Raw genomic sequence first — 26284 nt, forward strand, 5'->3', positions numbered from 1 at the left:
CTTGGCTGATAGATAGATAGACAGATAGATAGATAGATAAGCGCGTCTTAGCAGAAGGGGAAAGAAGGAAGGGATGGAAAAGGAAGAAAGCTAGAGAAGTTTCCCGTGAGTCTATACCACCGTTTCACAACATTTTGCCGATACTGGGGGTTTTTGCGTGATTGGTTTTTCACTAATCCTCCTTCTCTACTATTTACCTTCCTAAGGTAATTAGAAAACACCGATTTTTATTTTTTTGGTGGTCTTCCATAGCCATTATGTGCCTTTTCACACCTGTATTGCTTTGGGCCATTGGGCATTATTACCCTTTCTGTGATCAGATAGGATGGTGAGGCTTCCTGTGATCACTGTGATCTACATTAGTAGCAGCTGCAGCCTTCCTCAAGCTGCTCCTAAAAGTTTGGTTATATGGTCCCACTACCTGTTCCAATTTGTTATTCATTGAAATGCCATATCATGCCATGTCAGTAATTAGAAGAACTCATCATACTGACAGTATGATTATGCTGTTTCCTGATATTTACTTGTAGTTCCTGTTTCCAGTGCTGGCAAATAACCCAAAGAACATATGATTTGTATGCTCTTGCAGCCTGGTACAAGTGAGGCCTGTATACCCTACAGGCCTTGATACACTACAAGTCTTAGCTTGTAGCAATTAATACCCCTGATTTTCTCATTTATGCTGAGCTATTGCTTTTTACTGATGCTTAACTCTTGCTTCAGTAGGTTTTGAAACTGAAAATCCTTGTTGCATTACTACAAAGCTCCGCTGTTGTCAATACCACTATGTCATTAACATCATACTTATTTTTTAAAAGTGGATATATATTTGTTTAGTTAGCATTAGAGCCATATTCTAGCTTACCTCTAACCTTGAGTTCATCTTTCTTATGTAATAGTGTCATTAATTTCCTTGTTCCCCTTGTTTTAAATGACTGTAGAGGTGAATAGGAGTAGCAGTTGAACAGGTAAGCAATTTACTGCAAAGGAGTAAGACGTTCCCTGTCGTGATGCTCCATGGTAACTCACATTTACACTGGTAGATGTAAGGTACTTGAAGAAATTTATCTTTTAGTGGAAGAGGGGCAAAAAAACATCAATAATGTTAATGAAGTGCAGCAGCTGTCCAGTAATTCATTCTGGGCGTTCTGGCCTTTAGGATGTAGTATATTTGTTTATCGTCGTCTTTTTTGCGATGATTATTCATCCAGTGTCATTTTAAGCTCATTCAAAATACTTTTTTCTCTTCCTCGAGCTTCAAATTCTAAGTAGTTTTCATCTCTAACCTAAGGAAATGTTATATTGTCTTCTATTCAAATACTTGTATTTGAAACTTCAGCCCAGTTGATTTAATTGATTAGTTCCTATGGTTTCTCATGTAGCTCTAGGAGCTGTTCACTTATTCTTCCATCTACTGACTTAAGGACTTTTCAGTCAAAGCTTCTTTTCTACAACGAGCACTTCTGTAAGAAGTTGGCCTTCTAGCGTTTTCCTTGCCAAAGCTGTTTGAAGTATGTTGCAGTTTATTACGTCTTTTCTGTTTTGTAATAGTTTAAGATTTCTTTACCAAAGCATGCAGAGTAACCAAAATTAGTAGTAGCATCTCTTCTTTAACTTAGGTCTAGATAATGGATGTACCAGCTTTATTAAAAATGGAAATGATTTGACCTTCCTAGTAATGATAATCTCATAATGCACTGACACTTAAATCTGAAAGGAGCAATCAGAGGTCCATTGTAATTAAAACAAAGACGGTGCAATCATCTGTGGAATTATCTTCACACTTTTAATTATTTAATTAGAATACTATGCTTCAGTGCCTAGTCTTGTAAAGTTAAAAGGAAAACACATCTGTGCTCTTCCTTTCTACATGGAAGGAATTTCACCAGTGTGCTCAACTAACCCGGGAGGGTGTGTATACATACACACCCACACACCCCTGTATAGATAACCTTGACTATTGCCATGGGTAATATCATCTGACCCACGAAAGTGGGTCACTATTAATAACTAGTTGCTGTTAGGTGATCTTCGGTTACATTCTGAATTATATTAACATCTCATCTTAAAAGAGAGCAGCGTATCTAAATGAAGCGTGGCTAAGGCCTGTTACACGGGCACGGAAGTCCAGCGTACAGGGAGCATAAAGCCTGTAGCTGAATGGAGGATAATCCCTTCTACACAAGCATTGTGCAAGAAATGCCAGCTGGCCTGTGGCGGCTCTTCCACAAGGCCCAGCATTAAGAAGTATGCCAGTAACAAAGTTTGTTTCACGTTCTACAGGGCAGCGGGGATTTAGCTGCAATGGCTCACGAAGGTACCACAGGCAGCCGAATGGCGGATGTCGTGTTTGAGCCTTTTGACCCCTGTTTTCCAGCCTCCTCCATCAAGAACCAAGTAAACTCCCTGTGAATCAGCATCCTAAAAATGGACAAAATCTGTGCCTCCCTACTAGCTCCTCTGTCGTTCTGACCTCCCTTAAGTGATGCTGATGTCAGGTTTTCTGGGTGTGTATTACGGACCGTATCCAAGGTTGATAACCTGAGGTAGGTTTTTCCTTTCACTCCTGTTGTCACCAACGTTGTCAGCTGTCACTGACCTTTTCTCAATTGCCAACCAGTCTTTCCCCGTAGTCGAGGGACTTCTGAAGAAGCGAGTCTTAAAAATAGATGTAAACGCTTACCTTGTTTCTAACACAGAAAGGATTATTTCACTTTGCTATTAGGAACTCCATTTCCTCTACTATCCCATAATGTGTCTTAAAAATAAAGTTTAGGCAGCTTTTACTCTAAAATCAATTTATATCTGAAGCTATCTTCTTACAGCTACATAGCTGATATATTTTTCAAACACTGCCTTTGAAAAATGCACCTGTTTTGAAGCGATCCACAATTCCGGATTGAGTCTGTTGATGACTGGAAAAAGTTTCTGGAAGAAAGATGACACAAGTCATTAATCAGTGCAATTAACTCTACCGAAAGGCTCAGGTGTCTGACCGTTGAGGGTATTTGTTAATTCCTAATAGTCAAAATCTGCCAGACTTGCTTTTACAAGAATTAGGGACACTGAATACCAGCCACTGTGTTTGGTCCTTCTGTTGTTAATGCTGTTCTGCCATAAATCCCATTTGTAGTTTGTTTGGGAAACAGAATTTCTGTTGTACACTGAAAATTTCATGAGGTACTTATTGTCTAACTTCCAGTTCTTAGGGACTCAAACTTTGTTCCATTTCCAAAGGGAAAGAATAGAAAAGATTTCCTAACCCATTTGAAATGAAATGAAAAGATAAGTAATGGCTGCTGAGGCTTAGATTACATTAGCCTTGTGTTTCTTATTAGACGTCACCAGCAAGAACTCTGCTTGACAGTATTTTAAGCATGACAGTTAACAGTCTGGTTGAAACACACAAATTTTGTGATTTACATTAAATTTGAAAAGTACTTTGGATTTTAGTTCATCCAAACAAGTCTAAATTTTGTGTGCACCAATCTGCATTTAATGTTGTAGCGGGAGTTCCTCCCTCCCCCTCTTCTGGCATTAGGGAAGCAAGAGTAAATTCCTCCAGCCCAAAAGCCAACAAATCTTTTAAAATATAATTTCACAACAAAAGCATTGTATGAATTTCATTTTTTCACTGGATATTTTACTCAAATTAACTGGTGGGTATCTTTGAATATGTTTGTGTTTGTATATATATATAATATGAAACAATATGTAGTTGGCTTTTTTAATATTATTAACCTAATGTATCATTTTACTTGCTGCCTAATTTAGTTCATAACTCCTAGTTATTATGAAAATAGTAAAATACATACATTCTGTATTATTGCATGAGGATTGTTTATTAATTTAATACCTCCTAAGCTCATATAGTAGGGTGGGAGTGAAACCTACTCCTTCCAGGGACTTAAGGTCGCAACCATTAAACGGTGAGCAATGGAGGTGGAAGAGACCAGAAGAGCAGAATTCCTTGCATGAGTTAGGCAGCATTAACCCTATGGAATGCAGCTGGGAGACAGGACTACAATTTGTCAGCGTCAGCTGCCAGGTAGGAATTCACTTTGCTCTCACAGGCGTCATTTGGGAATAACTGGGTTACAGCTGCCCCGGGGGCTGCTCGGCCGGGGGTGGGTGAGGTGGTTTGGCAGAGGTCTTTCACGGCAGCGCTCCTTCCACACGTTTCATTGCCGGGCTTTGCAGAGTCAGCATTGCACTTGATATGTTCTCTTCTAAAGGTGGGCCATCCGTTAGCATGGTGTTGGCATCGGGTATAAGTATGGGTTGAGTGAAATATTTTGCATTGGAAGCACGTGGGAGATGGCAACGTGGTCACAATGATGATGTGTTTGACCTCAGCACAAGGTGCTGTAATAAACGAGAAGCTTAGCATTTATTAACTAATACTCCATTTTGCCTCAGGTACAAATTTTGAGACATGAGTTCTATAATCCATTTTAAGTTTTTAGCAAGAGATTATTTCTCTTTTGTCCTTAGCATATGCACAACAGGACTGGAATGGTACAAATCTTGTTTTAAGGCACAACTGCTTTAGTTTTCCCGTTTCTAAAACAGTCTAAAGGGTAACAATCTGTCATAGGTACCCTGAAATAAAAATCTGTTGATTTAGTTTAGTGTGCCGTTCCAATGATGCAGCAGAGAGGCCTAGGATGAAGTACTTTCATATGCTCAGATGGTGGCTGGAAAAGAAATGCTAAATCATTTTACTGGTATTCAGGTCATGAGTGTAACTCAGACTAATAGAAATGAAGTGTGAAAAATTCTTCCTCCCTATACTCCAGCAGCTGCTGCGGCTTTTGTAAGACTCCCAAGTATTTGGCTTTCCTGCAACGTTATACAGCAGCAGAGTCCTATCAGATGCTGTTAGATAAAGTAGGGTAGATGTCGTATCTCTTAGCAGTGCTGTCCCACACCAGTCTCCAAGAAATCTTAAATAACTTGAATTAGTTGAAATGATTCAGTGAAGAAAGATATCTCAGAGAAAAGATCAGTTTGGGGCTCCTAGGTGCAAAAAGACAAATTCCTCTTTCTTCATCATTCATACAAAACAGCTCTTAAAAGTCTTCAGTAATGATACCCGACTTAGGCGTAGCTGTAACACAGTAGGCATCTTGTGGAGACCCAGTGGATAAGTGGACGCTGGCACTAGATTTTGGTACATCAAAAATTATTAAGGTCACACAGCTGTTTGAAGGTTTTCCTCGCTTCCAGAGATCAGCAGCTTTGTAGAATAAAAAAGCAAAATATTTGAAACCCCCCACAAAGTCCTGTCAATGCCATAGTATATAATTCCAGCATAAGCACTGCTAGGATTAAAGCCGTCCTCACTGTTTTGTGTCATTTTTTTTCCATTAGGAAGATATTTGAATCCTTCAGATTCAATGCTAATCTCCATTTCCCAAATTATTGCCAAGTCTGAGGAAAAAACCATTAAATTATTTCTTAATAATAATTATTACTTTAACACAATGCTTGTATATTGCCAAAGGACTGTTTAAATAATAGTATAACTAGAACATCATGACCTTGTTTAGATACTAAAAAGCTACAACAGGAGCTTTTTAGGTGCATAAGGGTTTTAGTGTTTGCCAACAGATAACTTGTAGCCCATTTTCTAATGCCTGGTTTTCCGGGAGTTAAAAACTTGCCAATTTTCTAAATGTCTAAAAAGACTTTTTTATTATTATTCTTTTTAAAAGATCAAAATGTCCTTCATTCAAAAGCAGAGTTTAGAACGTAGATACGGAAAGAAACTCTCGAAGTCAGTGCATTGAAACTTCCCTTTTCTATGGATGCTGGGCAGAAAACCGCCCTAGTTTCGCCCCCCCCCCGCGCCACCCGCTGCCCTTCCTCCCCCCAGCTCCCCTCCTCCTCCTCCCCGCGCCGAGGGGAGCGGATCCGCTCCTGCAGATCCCACCGGCCGCCCCGCGCCGCGGCGGGGGCAGCAGCTCCCGAGCAGAAAGGAGCCTCGCCAACGGGGGGGGCGGGCACGCTGCGGGGGGCGACGCGGGGAGCGTGTGGCTCCGTGTCGGTCACCCATGCGGGAGCCCGGTACCGGGCCCTGCGAGCCCCGGAGGCGGTGACAAAGGCGAAGGGGAAGGAAAGTCCCTCTGTCCTGCTGAGCGGTGACCGTCCTGCTGAGCGACCGGGGCGGGGGGAAGCCTCCCTCTCTCCTCCCCTCCCGCCCCGGCAGCCCCCGCCGCCCGGCACACCCGGGACCCCTCCTGCTCCCGGGGCTCCCTGCCGGGGGGGCAGCCGGAGCCCTGCCGAGCCCGGGGCGGGCGGGGGATGAGCGGCGGCGGCTCCTTACCCGCCGGGACTCCCGGGGGTTGCCCGGCCCTGTCGGCCCGCGGCGCCCGCATCGCCGGCGGCGCCCCGGGGCTGCTGGAGGAGGGGTTCGCCCTCTATGTCGCCGACCCTTTCCATCGGGAGCTCAATCCGCAGGTGCGGGGAGCGGCTGGGCCCGGGGCTCCCTCCCGGAAAGCTGCCGGTGGCCCGGGGCGACGGGCCGGCTCCGGTGGGCTCGCAAAGCCCCGGGTCGGGCCGGGAGCCCGGCGGGTGCCGTCCCCTTCCCGCAGCGGCGTCCTCTAACAGCGGCCGTCTCTTCCAGGGCATCCTGAACCTGGGCACAAGCGAGAACAAGCTTTGCTTTGACTTAATAGAGGCGAGAGTAAGTGTTGCTGCCTTCTGGCTCATCGGGATTTAACCGCCTGCTCGGCTTTGGCCGTTTTGAAGTGTCTGCTTAACAATTTAGCGCAGGCAAAGTAACGTTTATGGTGGGATACCAGGATACCGACAGTGCTGTGACTAACAGCTTTCACAAGGAAGCACACTTCATGTGTTTATATGTACTGCTCCACTTGCACACTCAGAAATAATTTGCCGAGTAATATTTATACTGAAAACTCGCCTCTGGTTGAAAACCAGAAACCAGAATAGTTTTGGTTTTGCTTGAACTTCATCCACGTTTGACGGAGCGTGCGCTCCAAACTGAAGTGGTACAAGAGGCTGCTCCTGCTTCATCAGAAAGTATTGCTTTGGAATGACAGCTTTCAGGAAGAAGTGTATTTTCAGAGGGGAAAATCATGGCCTGATAAGATGCTCACTTGTCTGATGGCAAAGCCAAAACTTTGACTGAAAATGCTCCATACACAAAATTCAGACCTTCAGCAAAATTAAAGCCATTCAGCAAAAAACCTAAACGTTACAGTGCCGTGTGCTGCAGTAAGAGCCCGTCTCTGAAAGGCAACTATGGGGAAATGACACACTCTTTAAAGGCGATTCTTTTCCCAGAGCTGTTAATTCTAGTTCATCCGCTGCAAAGCATTGGTGTTGTGCCTTATGTGTTAGCAAAACAAAGGTCTAGTTACCAGGCCAGCTCCTGCAGCTTCCCAGTTCCCTCTTGCTTCTCCTTCCTACTTCCACGAGGTAGGAATTTCACACTAGTGCAACCACGAGTGCATTTGCGGTGCTTGTGAGGGTGGGTTGGGCATAAACTCAGCGTACAGATTGGTTTGCTGATGAGTTGGCAGTGCTGGCAGCTGGAGAGAATTTGTTTTTCCTACGAATAAACCCAAATCAATGCCACAATGAATACAGGACTGAGCCAGTTTTCGGGGGGGGGCACCTGCTTTCAGAGCATAAAGCCACTGCTGATAATAGAGCTGGTTTTCTGCTGTAACAGAGAGGGTTGCTGTCACTTTTATTCTGTTGATTGAGAAGCGAATCAAAGTTGACATGTGAATTAAAAGCTGATATAAATATTGCAAGCATTGTTTGAGCTTTGATATATCTCAGAAGTGGCTGCGTAATCTCTTTGGTACAGCTGGGATGCTTTTCCTCAATGTGTTATTCAGGACTTGTTTTAATATATGACATAATAATCCAATAAGTAATCCTTTCATTATTTTCTTCCTTCGTTTTGATGATGTTTTAATGTTGTTTTCTAATATCTTAAAACTACAAAAGGGAAGTGCAAAGTATAAACATGATTGTAACTCATGAATTTTTATAGTCTCCACTTCCTTGATGTTACTGAATAATGTTCGTTGTTTTTTTAAAGAATCGAGGTTTAGTCTGCTACAGCAGAACAGAAACTCCCAAGAACACTGTTCTACAGTATCTCTCTTTCCTGTCACTAGCTCACAAGACCTGACATGAATTATCTGGAGCCTGATCTTTTCCAGTATTCCGATACACAAGGTACTAGAAGGTAAGAAGTTCCGTTTTCCCATCAATCACGTCACTTGTTGTCAGTGCTAGTCATGGCCTGTGTGAAGCTGGCTGTGGTTTCATTTTTTGGTAAGCCCAAAGGGTAGGCGTGGGGCTGTTACCTGTGTGCTGGCAGGCTTTGGGGTTCCTGGGCAGGAGTTAATTCTATGGATTTTTGTTGTGGTTTTCTCCCCACCCTCAATGTGCCACAAAGACCCGGAATGCCAAAGGGGAAAGATCGGGGCTTGTTGTCAAGCAAGAGAGCATGTATTGATGTGGTGAATCACTCCTGGAATGATTCACTCTAGTCTTGATGAGGGATAAACTGAAACTCAGGGCTGTAAAGAGCAGAGGTGAAATACTGCATCACCGAAGATCAATAGAAACTCCACCATCGCCTTCACTCAGGCTGAAAGCTTGTCTTGATTTAACGAATTGTCTTTGACTCGGGTTTCACTGTTTCTGGTACCCAGATTCTTGTCCTTTCTCCAAAAACAGATCCCTCTCGGGCTCAAAGATGCTTTATTTTCTCATTTTTCAAGTGTACAGCAGTAATAGTTGAGCCACCGTCACTGTTATTCAAGATAACAGATGGCGTCTGTGTGCTTCTCTCTCAGAAAATGTAGCACACTGGGTATCTGAGAAATTATATTATTTAATCAAAATCTCCAAGGCTTTCATAACAGAATGAATTGTTTGTTCTATTTTTGGTAAGCTTCGTTCTTCTGTGTGTGTGTTTCGTGTTGGTTTTTTTCCCCCTGAGAAATACATGACTGCATATTTGACTTTAATTCTGTATTTTAGCTTCAGAGAAGAAATTGCCAAATTTCTAACTGACTATGCCAGAGCTGCAAAAACACTGAATCCGGAACACGTAAGACAAGTGCTTTATCTTTGCATCTTCTTTTTCTTAAACTGGTAAGGATGAATAAATCTGAACACAAACGTCAGCATGGTACTGCGGGAGAGGGATATACGCAAGATTTGCAGAAGTCTTAGTAGTGTTAATTTTCCATTTGAACAAGTGGGCAACGTGTAACATTCAAGGAGGTGGTGTTATAGGTGTAGTAGCATGGCTTTTTCACTCTGTTTTTCTGAATTTAAACTAGACGAGTGCTGCTGTTTCTACTAAATATTTCATTGCTAAATGAAAGTTTGTGCTTTTTCAGATAACTGTTATGAATGGCTGTTGTGCTGTTTTTGCTACTCTGTCAACTGTATTATGTGACCCTAGCGGTGAGTAAAAACTTGATTATTCTACTTAAAAATGTTTATTAGCAGTGAATATGATCATATTCTGACTCCTGACAGCCTGCTGTTACTCTTAACTGCCTGAATGAAGCAAGGCATGGCATTTCTTGGTCACTGGGAGAGTGTCTTTGAAATAATCCCTCTATTTCTAAAATGGTGGAAAATGTTTGAGGTATCAGCAGGACCACTCACTTGCTGGAATGCAATCTGTAGGGTTTTTAAGAGTGTTACAGGGAGGTGAGAAGGGTATCAAGAAAATGCAGTGTATTTTGAAAAGTTATGAGAAAAAGAGGTGGGAACCATGGTGGAGGCTGGAGGGAGTAGGCACCCAGGGAGGGAGGTGTACCGGGTTGAAATCTGGGACCCAGGGAAAATTTGGGTAACTGGGTAAGGAAAACACGTAGAAGGAATTTGGGACAGGGGAAAGGAGCTGCAGCAAAAGAGCGATTCCCTGGTCAAACAAGGGTGGTGGTGAGGAGGAAGGAGAGGTGGGAACGCGAAGCAGAAGGAGCGGAGTCCCGGGAAGCAATCTGCTCACAGCAGAGGTAGACAGCAGGAGGAAAAAGAGAGCTCAGCAAGGGAAAATGGTTTCCTCGCTGGCTTGGAATGAGGAAAGCAGTGTAGGCATGCAGTACTGCACAGGATGGGAAGACCCACAAAGTCCTGCCAGCGCAGGAAGGTGAGCAGGATGACTTACCTGGTCTCCAGCGGAGGAGGCTGTGCCACCCCCATAACACCCTGTTACTGGTACCAGGAGCCCTTGGTGGGGGGTGGGGGGGGAGTGATGTAGAGTAGCGTGGCACAATGACGTCAAGCCCCTCTGAAACCCTGTCCCGCAGGGCTTCTGCGGTGTCTCCGGGAGAACACCCACCTGGGGAGACTTCACTGCAAAAAAAAATAATGAGGAGGGAAACAAGTTCCGCAAGCTCTGCGGCTGCCTGGCTGCAAGACAGCACTTTGGCAACCAGAAAGAAGTTGTTGAGGTTTGCAGCAATTCCGGATGAAAAAATGAGAGCAACAGCGTTAGCAAAGTATCGAGAGCAAGATCGTCATTTGTCATTATTATTAAAATAAATAGATAAATAAACGAAACAACTAGTTGATCAGGTCCATTCCCTTTTACTGAAAATTTATAAGACTATCGAATCTGCTATTGCAAATGCTAAAGGAGAAAATTGGGAAAGAGTTCAGGTTGATTGATGTATGCTAAATTTTTAATTTTGTTTAAATATTGTTTTAGGCCATAGTGAAGGTTCTGAGATTAAACCAGATGTCAAATTCTTAACTTGTCAGCTTAGTATATTAGACTGGAGTGAAATAATTGCTCATGAGAAACGTTTCTTTCATTTTTTTAATGTTTTTAGACGGGTATCTTATTCCAACTCCGTACTATGGTGGTATAAATTCGAAAACAGGGCTGTATGGCGGAATACAACCGGTTCATGTGCCTTTGTTCAGTGAGGTAAAGCTTTTGCTATTCACTTACATCAACAGACGTTTCACAAGGAACAATCAAAAAAACCTGAAAGTGCAAAGCGAGCCCGGGTGAAGAGACGGGACCCGTCTGCCACTTCTAGGGGGCAGCGCGACGGGAGGCTGCTGTCATCAGATGTGTAGGATTACGATTGTTTGGTGCAGACACTGTTCTGCGCTGACATGCTGAGTTATAATTTGTCAGCTCTAAGTCTGTCACTCCTACTACGAGTAAATTTGGTTTGCAGATTTTTCCCCCTAAAGCAGTGGAAGGTGTATCTCCCGCGTAAGCTGTGTAACGTTGGTGCCCTCTTTGAACGCTCAGTCATCCGTGAGACAAGTCAAGGGGGGGGTGGCATCTTTCATTAGAACAAATGGTACAGTCAGAGGGGGAAAAAAGTGATCTTTCATGTACACAAATTCTTCTGTAAGTCACTGGTAGCGTAGTCTTGGATAAGAGCAACACTTAAAAACAAAATAGTTGCATTATATAGAAAAGACTGATCTTAGTTTCAGATTCTGAGGTGATAATAGTATTGCTGTCGAACTGCTGCTTTCCCTCCTTGAACTAGTGCCATGAGAAACTTATTTTTTTAACTTTTTTGTTTTATAAAAGCCAGTAGCAATTGTATTTTCACTAGGAGAAAGTGTTCCTTCACTGTCTCCTTTTTTATTTTTTTACATATTTTGTATTTTTTATTCTTGCTGATTTTTTTTTTTCTTCTGTAGGTGACTGACGAAGAAAGTCACCCTTTCCAGTTAACAGTTGAAAAATTAGAAGCTGCATTACAGAGAGCCAAAAAGCAGGTATCAATAACACGATTTCTATTTTTCCTGTTTTCCTAGTTATTTTGTAAGTAAGTGGCGTATGGTCTCAGCATCGAACCATTTGTACAGTTTCATCTGTGCAGATTTTCTGTCTTGTGACTGAGGTGGGTCCAACTCCAGCAACAGGAGTCGAATTGATTTTATAATGTGGGCTCTGGAACAAAATGCAGAGAAACTCCCTGACTCTGTTTTATGAAGAACAGATCTTAACTTGTGTTTCAAGACCAAATTTCTTTCTCTGTAGATTTTAACTGAATTTGAAGTGTTGTAAACAAGCTATTGTTCTGACCCTCAGAAGACAGAATACGCTACTGTAACGACCCACTCGGTTAATTAAAGAAACATGTCTAATTTGATTTTGAAGAGGGTTCTTCTGAGTTCCAGCTAGCAAACAAAAAAATACAAACATAATTTTTCCAGAGTTTAGGAAACCTCATTAGTTTAAACAAATACTTAGCAGTGGTCAGTGATTTTATTCTGATCAGAATTGTGTAGATGAGGATATTATTAAAGCACATAGTTGCAAGGAAGGTCACTTACAGAGGTCAGTTATAAGCAAGGCCAGGTATAAAGTGGCGGGTATTTTGGATACAGGCAAATGTGTGCATAACACTTTTTTTATAGCTATGTTGAAGCTGTCCTAGTTAGCTAATTGCTTGATCAGCGTGGTGCCTATGTTTAGACGCCATCTGTATGTCTGTGTCATCTGTCTGTGCCTTTGCCAGCCTGTGTGAGCCGGAGCATCCAGACGCTTCCCACTGGATCCTCGAAGAGGGAGGCAGGGAGCATCCCTGCCGCCTTCCCCATGAACTGGCTGAACAAGGTGCTGGATCACAGGCCAGATTAACTCTTTAGAGGCTGGGTTTGTCATCCTTCTAGAGCTGCAACTTTCTCACGAATAATTTTATAAACATCTGCTTTGGATACATGTAATACCCTAAATAGCTGGAAGAAATAGCCTAGAACGGCCATTGAGAAGCTGCCATCCCACAGCAGCCGTTCCTATGAACAATAATGTCTCGCCCAGCGCCTCCGGCTTAATACACACCAGATGTCAAATGCACAAAATATCCTACTGTGCAAGGGGTGCTCGTGGAGCAGCTGTTTGTGCTTAGCATTTGCCTCTTATCTTGCTTTCAGGTAATATCTTCTTGTAGCTGGATTCTAAAGCAGTAAACTGAAAGTTGGTATCTCGTGACGTTCTCGCTCACAGCACCCATCAACGCTCAAACAAATGGCACGTGGCAGGGAAAGCAAATATCAGGGCTTCTCGTCATGGAACTTGGTTTCCTGGAGTTTCTTGGGAGTTGGTCTTTGCAAACAATCTCTTTGTGAGGAGGCTTGGGTGGAGTGAGAATTTGCAGAGGGTGAGACTTTCTAAAAATTAAAAATGAGTAAACAAAAAATACTAATTTAATTTCAAGTTTATCAAGTAAACATGAAGTACTTAGGCAGGCAGCTCCCCATCTTGATATGTTTAAAGTCTTGAAAGTTACTGCTGTAGTCATTGCACTGTTCGATCGCGTACAATAAAAATATATTTGTTGCATATAGTTAGTGTTAATGTACATCAAGGATTTTTTTAGCAACGAGAACATAGATGATTTTCTGAAAAATACCCGTAAAGTTAAAAAGACTGGTTATGTTTGTACTTGTAATCTAATTTTTTATCACGTGGGACTCTGCTTATTACACAGTAGAATATTTACAATCTCTTAGAATAGTTGAATGAAGAATTTAGCTTCTGTGGAGAATTTCTATAACAGATACTCTGCACTATTGATAAATATAATTAAAAAGTAATTCCTTGCTTAAGACCTCTGCGCATCTCATAGAACACCAAGTAATTAAATTTTCAGTCTTCTGCAGATTCTACTACTTGTTTAAAGAAATGAGCAACATTGAAAAATAACTTACTTGGCAGATTATTAGATGTCAAAGTCCAATTTCTGTTCAGCTTTCCCATGTTTATCCATAGTAACTTTGCTCAGTCCTGGGAATTTATGTTGGAAGTATGCCTGTAGAACCAGTATTAATCTCTACAACACCATGATCTTGCCTGTTGATATCAATGGGTGTTTCAAATGAGTCCTAACCTGATTTTCATTTACAAACAAACTATTTAGTATGTTTTTTTGGGGTGGTGTAGGATAAATGACGAAACAAGGTCAGTAGCTGGAACCTTAGTCTGTATAGTAATTATATTATGCAATTAAATAATTTTCAAAAGCTGCTGTTCACTGAAGGGTTAACGAACTTCCTTGCTGCATCCTCACTAGCTGTTGGTTTGACGCTGTTGGTGTCTGCAACTATCAGTTTTTCTTTTTGCAGGGCATCCGCGTCAGAGCAGTAATCCTGATCAACCCCCACAATCCATTAGGGAACGTTTACCCAGCGCAGTTACTGAAAGAGTGTCTGGAGTTTGCGCACAGGTTTGAGCCCTAGTGCTGTTCCTTTGGTATTTCGTTTTCTGTTAATGCAATATAGCAGTGATGAAAAATCACCTTTGGTAATCTCCTGTTCTTTGCTCGTACATGTTGGGAGGAGGTGGCAGACAGGGTCCTGAATCATGTTTCTTGTGTAACTACACTACCTCCTTGGCCTTTCCGGGAACACTGGAATAAATTGCCTAACCCGGCATCCAACAATGTCTTTCTGAATTAAATACTGTTGTTTTTTTTTTTTTCTTGTATGTGTGGTTTAAACTTTTTATTTGCTGAACTGTTTCTTTATTAACCTGCTTTGATGCATGGCTCAGAAAATGACAACAGGTGAATATCGGTCTTTAGCAGTAGTAGTAAACGTGACCAGCATCGTCATTTGAAATGTTATCAAAATGAGAAAATCATAACATTTGCTACTGGGGGGAAGTAATTGAATTGGCAAGGCGTAAGTCAACAGTCTGAAGTTCTGCAGCACCTTTCATAGTTACTTACCTTGAGATGTGCAAGCAAATTACTTTCCATCAAAGGAAGATACCTCTGAAATATCTCGTCCCCGTTCCACTTCTTTTGTCCTTAACCAGCTCAGAATTCATGTTCTAAGCTCTAGCAGTCTCCTGAATCCTTTGGATACTGATGGAGAAAAAACATGTCCTTTTGAAAAGCATATATATATTATTTTTTTTTTAGAAAAAGATAGATTCCTTCCTTATTTCAGTGAGCTTCTGCCAAAGAACGACTGCAAAATCCTGTACGCACATTGAAAGCTAATGGCAATTAATTTCTGACAATCTTAAATATAGTAGGGTGGTATTAATTTTTTATTAATTACCAAAGATTACTGGGGACAGCGCAACATTCCTGCACTTTTGGCGTGATTTTCTTTTCATGGAAACAGCAGTGGTGGTGGGTAGCACTCAATGTGCTACTTCTAGTTACTGAGTTTTTAAAAAGGCAGCTGCATCTTCTCTCAGCATCCCCCATGGACTTCAGGATACAACCGACTTAAGATGGCACTAAAATAACGTTAGAGGATAAGGATTAGAAACAATAATTTTATTTTTAATGTAAAAAAACTGTTAGGAAACCAAACTTCCTTTTAAAAAAATTATAGAACTCAACAATCAAATTATATGAGGTTTACTTAGAAGAGGAAGCCTGTTTTAAACACGTGGGTGTTTAAAACCAGTCTGCAATTTTTTCAGTACTTGGTAATATGTGCATGGCTTGTTGGTATCAAGCGTGGTACACACGGCGTACAGTTTGCTGTGGCTTTCACAGCGAGAGTGTGTTAAGGACTTATCATAAGTGCACAACAAGTCTTTTTAAAACTCTAACATCTGCATTTGGCTTCAAGTCTCACTGAAGAAATCTTCCAGAGTAAAGCACTTGGTAATGTATTTCTATGTTCATTTTAAATGTTAATTAAGAGTTGGGTGGGACCATACATATTCCAGGGAACCACTGGATTGAGCATGCAGTTGGATTTTGTGTTGGGTACGTGGAATGTTATTGCCTCCATGAAATACAGAATATGTATAAATAGAAGCTGGTGGTGCACGAGGGCTCACAGTGCACCTTGTGACCTCTTTGTGTAAAATTTGGAGGGGGAATATAATAACAAATAGGTGTGTTTATGGAGACTTTGCTACGGCAGCAGTTGAGATTATACACATGCAAAGAAATTCCTTTTAAATATGTTAATATGCCTGTATTTTTCTATACCTAGATATGAATTGCATGTAATAATGGATGAAATATACATGCTCTCTGTTTATGACGATACCACCTTCACCAGTGTTCTTAGCTTAGATTGGTAAGTGTGATTTCTCAGCAGGGATTAGAAGATATTTAATCCTAAATGGAACCCATCCCCTTTTTTTTTTTTTTTCAAACTTCTGGTTAGCTACTGTAACTGGTATAGTTTGAACAAACTCATATCCAAGTCTTTGCAACTATGAGGCGAGTTAATACAAGAGATCTTCTGCAGAGATGGCTTTCAATGGCAGATCTCTTGCTTCCAGCTAATGTGTGTCTGATACGGCAGAAACAATACAAATTGACAGAGCCTTTAGGCATTTTGCCACTTTGCTTGTCTTTGTTGGTCCCTGTTGCACAGCCTGAGTGTAAGGTTCTCACTGTAATGGTAATGAAGTTGCCTAAGGTTGTGCGAGTTACCTGCTATAATGAGTCTCCCTCCTGGTGTGCTGTTGGGCTCTTAGTTTCCTGCAACAGGTGATGGAAAGAATACATGTTTCAAGAATATTTAAACCTATTAGTATCTGACTAATAAAACTTCTTTCCCCAAAAGTACGTGATTGTCTCTGTGTAACTGCATAAATTTCATACCGATGGGAAATTCCCAAGTCCATCCAAGTCCAACCAAGCTCAGTGAGTGACTGGGTACTGCCTCACCCGTATGAGATGATTAACCATAAATGAAGCCTAAAAAAAATACTTTCGTTATTGTGAAAGTTCACCAAGCTCCGTTAGGCTGAGGCAGAAATTTCCAGCCTTGTCCCTACTGACATGAAGTTACACCTAGGAGGAAAAAACCCATCATCTGCAGTGATACACTGAGGTGTATCCCGTTTAGTTGCACCTCATTATGTAGATGCATGCCCTAAAATGTTCACTTCTCCCTTCCCTAGCCTGAAATGCAGCACAGCTGATCAAACAATCCTTCTCCATCAAGTACAAGAGCAGTTGAGCATCACTGATGGAAATACTGCTTTTGTTTTAATACGGGTGTGATCATTAACTGTGCAGTGGGAATCTGGGATTTTAACTGGACCATTACATCTTTGGGATTTATCTTGTGGGCATCAGTGCCTCAGCACACACCTGGGAGTTTTCGTTAAAACATCTCTGGAAAAAAATATCATGTCACTTTAAAGGATTATATACCAATTTTACTAAAAAATTACTACAACTTTACAAATTTAAACATTTTTGTAACCCGCATGACTTGTTCTTCTCTAGCAACAGTTCTTGTCTTCCTCTTTTCTCCTTCAGTTTACCAGATCCAGAACGAACACATTTTATGTGGGGTTTTAGCAAGGTAGGTCAAAATACTGTTTGTGGTTTAATTTAAGATATTTCTCCGCAAAAATTGTTTGAGTTATTCTGACATAATTTGTGTAATAGTTTGCAAACTCAGTTTCTCTTCATTTATTAATTTGTTTTCTTCTTTGGTAGTGTAAAATGTTGAAGTTCAGAGTTTAATTTGGGCTCTACTTAACAGCAGCAGTTAATGCATATGTATTAAAGGCATCAGAACATACAGGCACATTTCAGATCTGCAGTATTTTGCCTTTTCTCCTCTTGGAGGGAACAGTGAACTGCTGACTGTTTGGGAACAATAGTGGGGACAGCCCAAGGCTATGAGCCAAGCACGTGTTCAGTTGTTGGCCTGTAGAGCGACCCTGTTAAAGCCCCTGGCCTCCCTGCTCCGGGGTGGTTTAGAAGTTGCTGGCTGGTTTTTATCACTCTTGGGACTCCATTTAGCAGCTTTGAGACTTTGTTCCAGAAGGTGTTGGGTTTTTCCCCATACATCACAATGACTCTAGACGTGGTGGCTTGACAAAGCACAAACATAAAGTGAAAAATTGCGCCTCTCGCTCTCTTCTTTTTGCTCTCCAAGGATTTTGGTATGAGCGGTATCAGAGTTGGAGTATTGTACACCAGAAACCGTGAAATTCGGAAAGCTGTGAATCAACTGGCTGTCTTCCATAGCTGTCCCGGACCTGTTCAGCACGTTCTCAGTCAATTCCTTAGGGACAGAGGTTAGCCACACTAGAAACGTTTCCATTCAACTGTTTTATTTTTCCATTGCAGGTGGAAATAAAACAACTATATTTTTCTTGCTTTGATAGACTGGTTGGATAACGTGTTTCTTCCCACCAACAAAAAGCGGCTTAAGGAAGCACAGAATATTCTTGTAGATGGGCTGGCAAATGTTGGAATACCCGTGCTCAAAAGTTCAGGAGGACTTTATGTGTGGGCAGACTTCAGAAAAGTATGTAAGAAATTTGAAAAGGGGTGGGAATGTAAAATTTGGAAGTGTAAAAATTACTTGTGCACGTTGTGATACCCTTTATCAATTCCTGGAAAATCCTTTCAATGAATTTATGCAGTTGTTCAATCTTTAATAAAAGATTATTTTCTTCTTTTAGTTCTTAAAATCACAGACATTTGAAGCCGAACTAGAATTATGGCAGAAGCTCCTTGATAAAAAACTCCTGATTAGTCCTGGAAAAGCGTTTTACTGTTATGAACCTGGATGGTTTAGACTGGTTTTCTCTGATTCCATAGATAAGATTTACTTGTGTAAGTGGGTTTTACTTCTAATATAGCATGTAGTAGCATCCAAGTTTTAAGAAACGTTAACATTATAAATAATGAGTTGAAACCTGATTATTCTTTCTTAGATTTTGAGGGGCATATTTAGAGTTTGTATGAACTGAGAAATATTAGATTGACCCAGAGCATAGGTTACAAAGCGCTTACGTTGGATTATGTTAAACCTCTGAAGCTTTCAGAATTTAATTTTGAAACTTATTTTTACTCTATCAGAAGTAAGGAACCAAATTTTATGTGAAAGGATATCTACTCTTTCAAGTTATGCTTTCTAACCTGTGGGAATTCCCCACTATCCCTCATTTTTATGTGGCTCATACTGGATATGAAAAATGTGTCCATCTCATGCTGCAAAATACTTAACCTTGAATGAATGTTTTATATTGTTGGCAAAGTGGATGTTTATGGAGCATATAGAGCATATAGAGTTATAGAAAAATTGAGACTGAAAGGGAATTCTTGTACAACTTCCAGCTCAAGGGACCAGTTTCCATGTCAGAGAGCAGGTTGCTCAGGGCCTTGTTCAGTCAGGTTTTGAGACTGTCTAAAGATGGAGGTTACAGAACCTCCTTGAGGAACCCGTTTCAGTGTTCACTCTCATGGCAATTTTTTTTCCATATGTCCAATCCGTATTTTCCTCTGTATTTCTTTTCTACAGGTATTCAGAGACTTGAGCAAACGTTGCACAGTTACGCTGCTGAACCAGCCACAAACGACACATCTTCTACTGCAGATGCTTTATGCAATCCAGAAAAAGATTCTTCAGACAAACCTTCAAATGCATCAGAGGAAGATGTCTCCCAGCTAGAAAATATACTTGTTTATTAAAATCATATATGCATTTAGTGACTTGATATAATTTATCATGCTTATGTTTTCTAAAGGCGTCTATGACTTCAGTATTTGTGGCTGTAACCTTGCATACCACTCTCACTTCTCTGTGACCTGGCATTAATAATCTTGCAAGTGGACTTGCTAAAGTTGAATTTTAAGGAAAATGGACCTCCTGGATATTGTGAAATTAGCCCCTGTTAAACACAGCACTTGGTTTTACTCCATTTCAAGTGTGCTATGTGCCAGTAAAATCAGTGAGTCTCGATATAGAATCATAGGGTTGGAAGGGACCTCTGGAGATCATCTAGTCCAACCCCCCTGCCAGAGCAGGGTCACCTAGAGCAGGTTGCACAGGAATACGTCCAGGCAGGTTTTGAATGCCTCCAGAGTTGGAGACTCCACCACCTCTCTGGGCAGCCTGTGCCAGGGCTCTGCCACCCTCAAAGGAATGAAGTTCCTCCTCATGTTTAGGTGGAACTTCCTATGCTCAAGTTTGTGCCCATTACGTCTTGTCCTGTCCCCGGGCACCACTGAAAAGATCCTGGCCCCATCCTCCTGACACCCACCCTTTAAGTATTTATGAGTGTTGATAAGATCCCCCCTCAGCCGTCTTTTTTCCAGGCTGAAGAGACACAAATCCCTCAGTCTTTCTTCATAAGAGAGGTGTTCCAGTCCCCTAATCATCTTGGTAGTCTCTGCTGCACCCTCTCCAGCCGTTCCCTGTCCCTCTTGAACTGGGGAGCCCAGAACTGGACACAGTACTCCAGGTGCAGCCTCACCAGGGCAGAGTAGAGGGGGAGGGTGACCTCCCTCGACCTGCTGGCCACACTCTTCTTGGTGCAGCCCAGGATGCCATTGGCCTTCTTGGCCACAAGGGCACATGCTGGCTCATGGTCTTCCTGTTGTCCACCAGGACTCCCAGGTCGAATAATATACTTGCACAGTTGTTGAATTATGAAATTTTGAGAACATTGGTAAAATGGTTGTGCTGTATATTATGGACTGTATATATTAATCAGAATACTGAAAGTACTGAATCACGTTATATTCAAATTTTGCTAAACTTTTGTAGCTGGCAAAATGTTTTTTTTTTATATTCATAAAATCTCTATAAGCATATGCATCTCAACCATTTTTTACACCTTTCTATATACGCATACTAAGTGAGTACTTTCTGAGAAAGCATTTAGATTTTTGGCTTCTGGACTTCCTTTCAGATTGTTTCTGTGTGCCTGTATTCATTGGATAGCGTTTTTTATTTTTTTTTACATTAACTGTAAAAAAACCCTCAAAAGTCTGTAATGTATAGTTATTTGGCAGAGTTGTGTGGGGACTTTTTTGCTTTGTTTTGATTTGTTGGGCTTTTTTTAAGGTATTCGCAGACTTAATTCACCATTTGCTCCATTATTTAGGTTTGGTGAGAGAAAACTAGAATTGCAAAATTAATGGACTGCTGCTGTAGAGGATCAGGAGAAGGATTGTCTCTCTGTGGGTCCCTAATAAACTTGGAATTTATGCTCCTGATAGTAACGTGGCCTTTGACCTGTTTTTTCATCGCATTTCAACTTGGCAACCTTATGTTGTTCAGGCTGATAACATAAAGAAAAACAACCTGCTGTACAGCAATTTGTAAAGCTCATAGAATCATGGAATATTTGAGGCTGGAAAGTACCTCTGGAGATCTTATAGTCCAATGCGCTTGCGTGGAGCAGGGTCAGCCAGAGCAGGTTGACCAAGACTGGATCCGGTTGGCTTGTGAGTGCCTCCAAGGACGGAGACTCCACAGCTTGATTCCAGAGTTTGATCACTCTTTTTTACTAAAAAGTTTTTTCTTATATTTCAACAAAATTTCCTTTTCTCCTTTTGTGCCCATTGCCTCTTCTCCTGTCATGGATACCCAGAAGAGCCTGGCTTCATCTTCCTTACACCCTCCTGTCCAGTATTTATACACACTGCTAAGATGCCACCTGAGCCTTCTAATTCCAGGCTGAACAGTCCCAGCATTCACCCTCTCCCTGTATTTCAGATGCTTCAGTCCCTTAGTCATTGTTGGGGCCCTTCGCTGGACTTGTTCCAGTATGTCCATGTCTGTCTTGTACTGGAGAGCCCAGAAGGCCGGGCCCCACCGCTCCAGATGTGTCACACTAGTGCTGTGTAGGGGCCTGTGGTGTTTAACGTGCTCATCTGATCTTGACAGGGAGTGAAGAGTGAAACAGCACCAACAGCAAAAAACCCTAATAAGTAAGCTTTTCAGGTCCCTAGAAACAAAGGTTGGTGATAAAGCACTACAGAAGACCTTCAGAAAACTTGCTGACTGCACTTGGCAGATGAAATTTACTGTAGGTAAAAGGAAAGGAAGAGCGACACGATAGGATCTAATGATCATTACTCTTCAGTAATGATCCCCCATGGAAAAACAGCTTGTTGTTAAGAGGAATTTGAATGTTAGAAATTATTAGAGAAGAAACGGAAAAATCTTCTGGAAGTATTCTGTCATTATAAAAAAATTGAGTGTTCCCGCATGTGTGCCGTTGAAGGTTACACGCAGTTTAGGTGCTCTTGTATCAAAAAGGATACAGCAGCACTGGGGAAGTCAGTTCAGTCTGCTGAGGAGTCATAAACATGCACCTCTGAACTACAAGAGTGTTTCGGGAAGTAATACAGTGATTGCCTATGTCTTAATACCCTTCCCTGAGGCATTAGAAGCTGGGATTTGGCCATTATTGGAGGTGGGCTACTGCACGGAGTTTAGGTTTGCCCCAATACACCTGTTCTTGTGTTAATCTGAAACTCTGCTTCTGAACGTTGGGGAAAGAGAGAATGGAGAGAGTGGCAGCAGAAAAGTGCGGGTGGCTGAGGACGGCAGTGTGTGTGCCAGCGCCAGCGGAACCAGCAGCACCAGAGCGAAAGGCATGGTCTGCATTGGTGGCGAGGGACAGTGCTCCCTCTGTCACACCAAGGAGGAGCCCAGACGGTGGGCTCGCCGACGAGACCACAGCACAGAGAGCTCCTCAACAGAGGGCCCTGGGCTCTACAAGAGGAGGAGGGCAACAAGCCAGCATATCACACGTGCCATTCCTTTATGGCATTAACATGAGTGTGTAAAACCAATTAGTTAAGAGCTCTGTTAAATAGATTTCCCCCAGATCTTGCACTGAGTTTTGTTACACTAATTTTCTACAGGAGACAGCGTTACTTCTTTCTACCTCAAAGTACTGCAATGAGTTCGTCGAAAATATTGTTGGTTGCTGAAAGCTGAGGTGAACTTGCCAGTTCCTTTCCTGACAGTCTCAACTTATGGAGGGTGAGCTGTGTGCCATTACAAACAGGTTAATCTTGTCTTGAAAGCCTACAGAGGAAGTACATCGCAATGTGCATTCCTGTCATTAGCCCATAGTATTTGTTTCTATTTATAGCCGTATATGGATATGTTAAGTTTGAAGGTACCATTTCCACTTATCTCACCAGGTGAGCAATTAAGCCACAGTCAGGCTCTGCGAACTCTGCAGGTAGGAAGCAGTTGCTTTTGGTTTTGTTTCGGCCAACAATAAATACAGCATCTACTTCTGGTTCCTCCACAGCTTGTGAACAGCTTCTCGTGAAGAAGAAGAGAGGACAAATCTTTTGTCTTACCTAGCAGTGCTCTGTTACTAAGCAGTTTAGAAACAAAGATCTAAGAAAGCAGGGAGAGTGAAACAGAAGTTATTAGGCTCAGCACCGCGAAAAACTATTGATCCTCCTGACACAAAAGGCTTTGCTTTCTCACGCACCATACGACAACCCCACTTTTGGTTATATGCAACAGATGAACAAAGGTAAGTTTTCAATAAGCTTTACTACCTGATATTTGCTTGTAACTTTTGGTGATGTTCTATTGAACGTGCACTTAGTTTTTAAACACTTATGCCATGACTACTTTGCCCAGTTAGCCTCCACAGCTGGCTTGCGCACCCAGCACTGAACTAGTAGGCGCACAGAGATCACCAAGATCTCACAGATGAAGGCCTTGTTTCTGGGGAAATATTGACAAAGCTTTCCCTTGGCCATTCTTTATGCTGTCTTCAGGCAATTCTCGTTCTCAAGTTAATGGTCACTAATTGTTTTGTGACATTTTGGAAGGTGAGAAATACGTGGAAAAAACAATCCGGCGCAGAACAACGATCGGTCCGATGGAGGAAAATGAGGCAGTGGTATCCTGGCAGAAGAAGCACCCCACCAAAAGACCAAAGAGGGAAGATCTCCTGACATTCTACCTTCGTATGCAGGATGCAAAAAAATCCCGTCCCTCTGGAAACAAGCAAAATGACATTTTCACTCTGCCATGTTCTGACTCCTTGAGGAGAGGTAACTGGAAAATTCCACATGCAGATTCCTGTAATTTGGGAAATAGATACTCTCGAGAAAGGCACGTTGATTAATAGGACAGGGTATCTTTGCTTTAATTCTTAATGGCCTACTGAAATCCAGGCTTGGGAGAGAAGAGGTTCCCAAGTTCTGCTTACATATTTCAGATTCATTGCCACAAGCAGCCTTACGGTGTGTGTTTTGGACCCGGATCAGTTAACAGAGCCGGTTTACAGCAAGGCATACTACATTGACAAAGGCAGAGAGGTGATGATCTTCAGGAAAGAAGTGGACATGAGGACCGTGAACAGGGAGTGCGCAGGAGGGCAGCAGGAACTTCTGAAAGTAGCTTTGGCCCTAAAGAAAACCTAAACTGCTTCCTGAGAAAAGAGTAACACTCCTGCTCTGTTCCCCCTAAATGAAAGACTTCAGAAGACTTTCAAGGAGCCCAGATTGCCATATGTAAGCACACAGATGCCTGGGTTTTGAGTCAGCTAGAGGGGCAATGCCCAGCACGGTATAATCTTGATGTTTTCAGGTAAAAACAACCTTTCTATTCACAGCTAGTTTCCAATTATACTTCTGTTTCATTAAACAGACATTGAAGTACTTCAGCGTTTCATCAAGATGCATGAACCATCTGGAGATGTTGTCCACGAAGAAGTTGTTATTGCTACTGAAGAGACTGAAGTTACCCGAAAGAAGTTACCAAAGAAAAATAACTTCACGGAAGCTGAAAGCCAAGTGCAAGAAGGAAGCAGTCAGTAAGCAGCTGTTCCCCAAGACCCAGCATCAGAGTCGCCAACTAGAAGGGTTGAACCAGGGAATTCACATAATCTTACGGAAGGTAAGCATCCCATGTGTGGGTGAAAGAGAGAGAATCACCAAATACAAAGTTCTGTTGTCAACGATTGCAAGATTGTGTGTCGGGGAGCATACAAAAATAACTGTTAACAACTACTAACTATTGTAAAAATATTTCTGCTTGGGTCATCACATTCGTCTTTCATAAGTTTGGAGAGATGTACTCTGTTAGCTAAGAAACATACCAATTCTACCTGTGTGGTAATAGATTAAAACTATAATTTATTTGCCTGATCGTTCTTATTCAATAACTGTAAAGAGCAGTTGAAACTACAGTACTACATCTATTAATATTTTTGTTCTCAGTTCTGTAAGGCCACTAAGGCCTTTATAAATCATAATACACAATATATCACCAACACAATAAATGTGATCTTTGCTTCTTGCACTATATTCATTGTGAAGTTGAAGGCTGCATGACCTCACAGCAAGGCTAGGACTGGATACTCAGGGGCTAAATCCAAACGGTAGGAGCCAGCTCCTGGTTTTTGTGTGCATCTGGACTTTCCAGGATGAATGAGGTGACTGTCACGCGGCGCGGCACAGCAGTAACAGGGCAGCCCTAGACTCATTTTAGAAGGAGCCACACGCTCATTTATCAGTCGCATTCGCGTGATAGTCATGTTTTCCTGGAGGAGGGTAGCATTCCCCTCCAACAAAGCCACTGCCCGAATGCAAACTGTTCTCCAGCACATTCTGGTTTGGTACAGGAATGTTCAGGTGGTTGTAAGGGTTACAAATTTCCCCACCCTTACCCAGATTACTCAAGCCTGATTCTGTGGCGTTTTTATTATGAATCGTGATCCATTTGGTGTATAGAATTTCTCCATGTGTTACCCAATCCCATATGCACTACCCCCCAGTCCCAGTTGTAAAAATTGTCCGTGTCCTGTTTCCCACCCACTTTGGTGGTCAGTCCCTTTTGTACATCCTTCCCTGTATGTGTCCCTAAAAGCCCATCCGGATTATATGTCTCATGACAAGCTGTGACCCCGTATTCCTAGTGGCCACAGATATAGAGTGATGATGTCCCACGCAATATGCGAAAGATGTTCAGTAAGAGCTAATTGTACTTGCGTACAGGCAGCATCCCATGTTATATTATCTAGGGTCATACAGATAGGCTGAATGAGTTCTTTTGTGACTTTAATTGATTAAATTCTCAGAGTTGCCACCAACATGCCCATGGATTTCAATACTTGTCCAGCGGCTAATCATCCTTTTGCTAACAGCCCCGCTGCCGCTTGCAGGTGATTTGCAGATGCATCTGCTATTTTTCTCATGTTCCACATCCCAAAAGCTGTGTTCCCAGTAACTCATAAAAAGCTGAAAATGTCCCATTTTGTCATTTAACCAATTTGGCATGACTAGTTCCCTTTACGCTGAATAATTCTGGCCATGTCCAACATGCTGTGCTCCACCATGAAAAGGTGGCAACTTGCATACTCCAAGGCTATTTCTTCTATCATTAGACTCCATTGATGGTGTTTCATAATTCTTCTAACTCCCTTACAGGTGTAATAATTTTATTTCAGGTTTTGTCCTCTCCTCTCCCCGCTGCCAGTTGTCTGTTCTTCACAGCAAATTTTGCAGGGGATTTGCTATAGCACCATAACCTGGTATAAATTCCTTACAAAAACCTACAAACCCTGAAAACCTCT

At 41.9% G+C, this 26284-nt stretch overlaps 1 protein-coding gene across 1 annotated transcript; it reads left to right on the top strand.

The window, feature by feature from the left end:
• Positions 1-5974: 5974 nt before the first annotated feature.
• LOC128905412 (1-aminocyclopropane-1-carboxylate synthase-like protein 1) lies at positions 5975-20525 on the top strand. The gene is given in 14 exon segments (XM_054191495.1): positions 5975-6549; positions 6551-6688; positions 8160-8230; positions 9034-9103; positions 9399-9465; positions 10845-10942; positions 11683-11760; positions 14113-14213; positions 15952-16038; positions 17238-17283; positions 17866-18007; positions 18098-18240; positions 18398-18551; positions 19240-20525. Coding segments are annotated over 14 exon segments (1608 nt in total). The 5' UTR covers positions 5975-6306; the 3' UTR covers positions 19410-20525.
• Positions 20526-26284: the final 5759 nt, after the last annotated feature.

This window comes from Rissa tridactyla, chromosome 2 (genome assembly GCF_028500815.1).
Source record: "Rissa tridactyla isolate bRisTri1 chromosome 2, bRisTri1.patW.cur.20221130, whole genome shotgun sequence".
In the NCBI taxonomy this organism is placed as follows: Eukaryota; Metazoa; Chordata; class Aves; order Charadriiformes; family Laridae; genus Rissa; species Rissa tridactyla.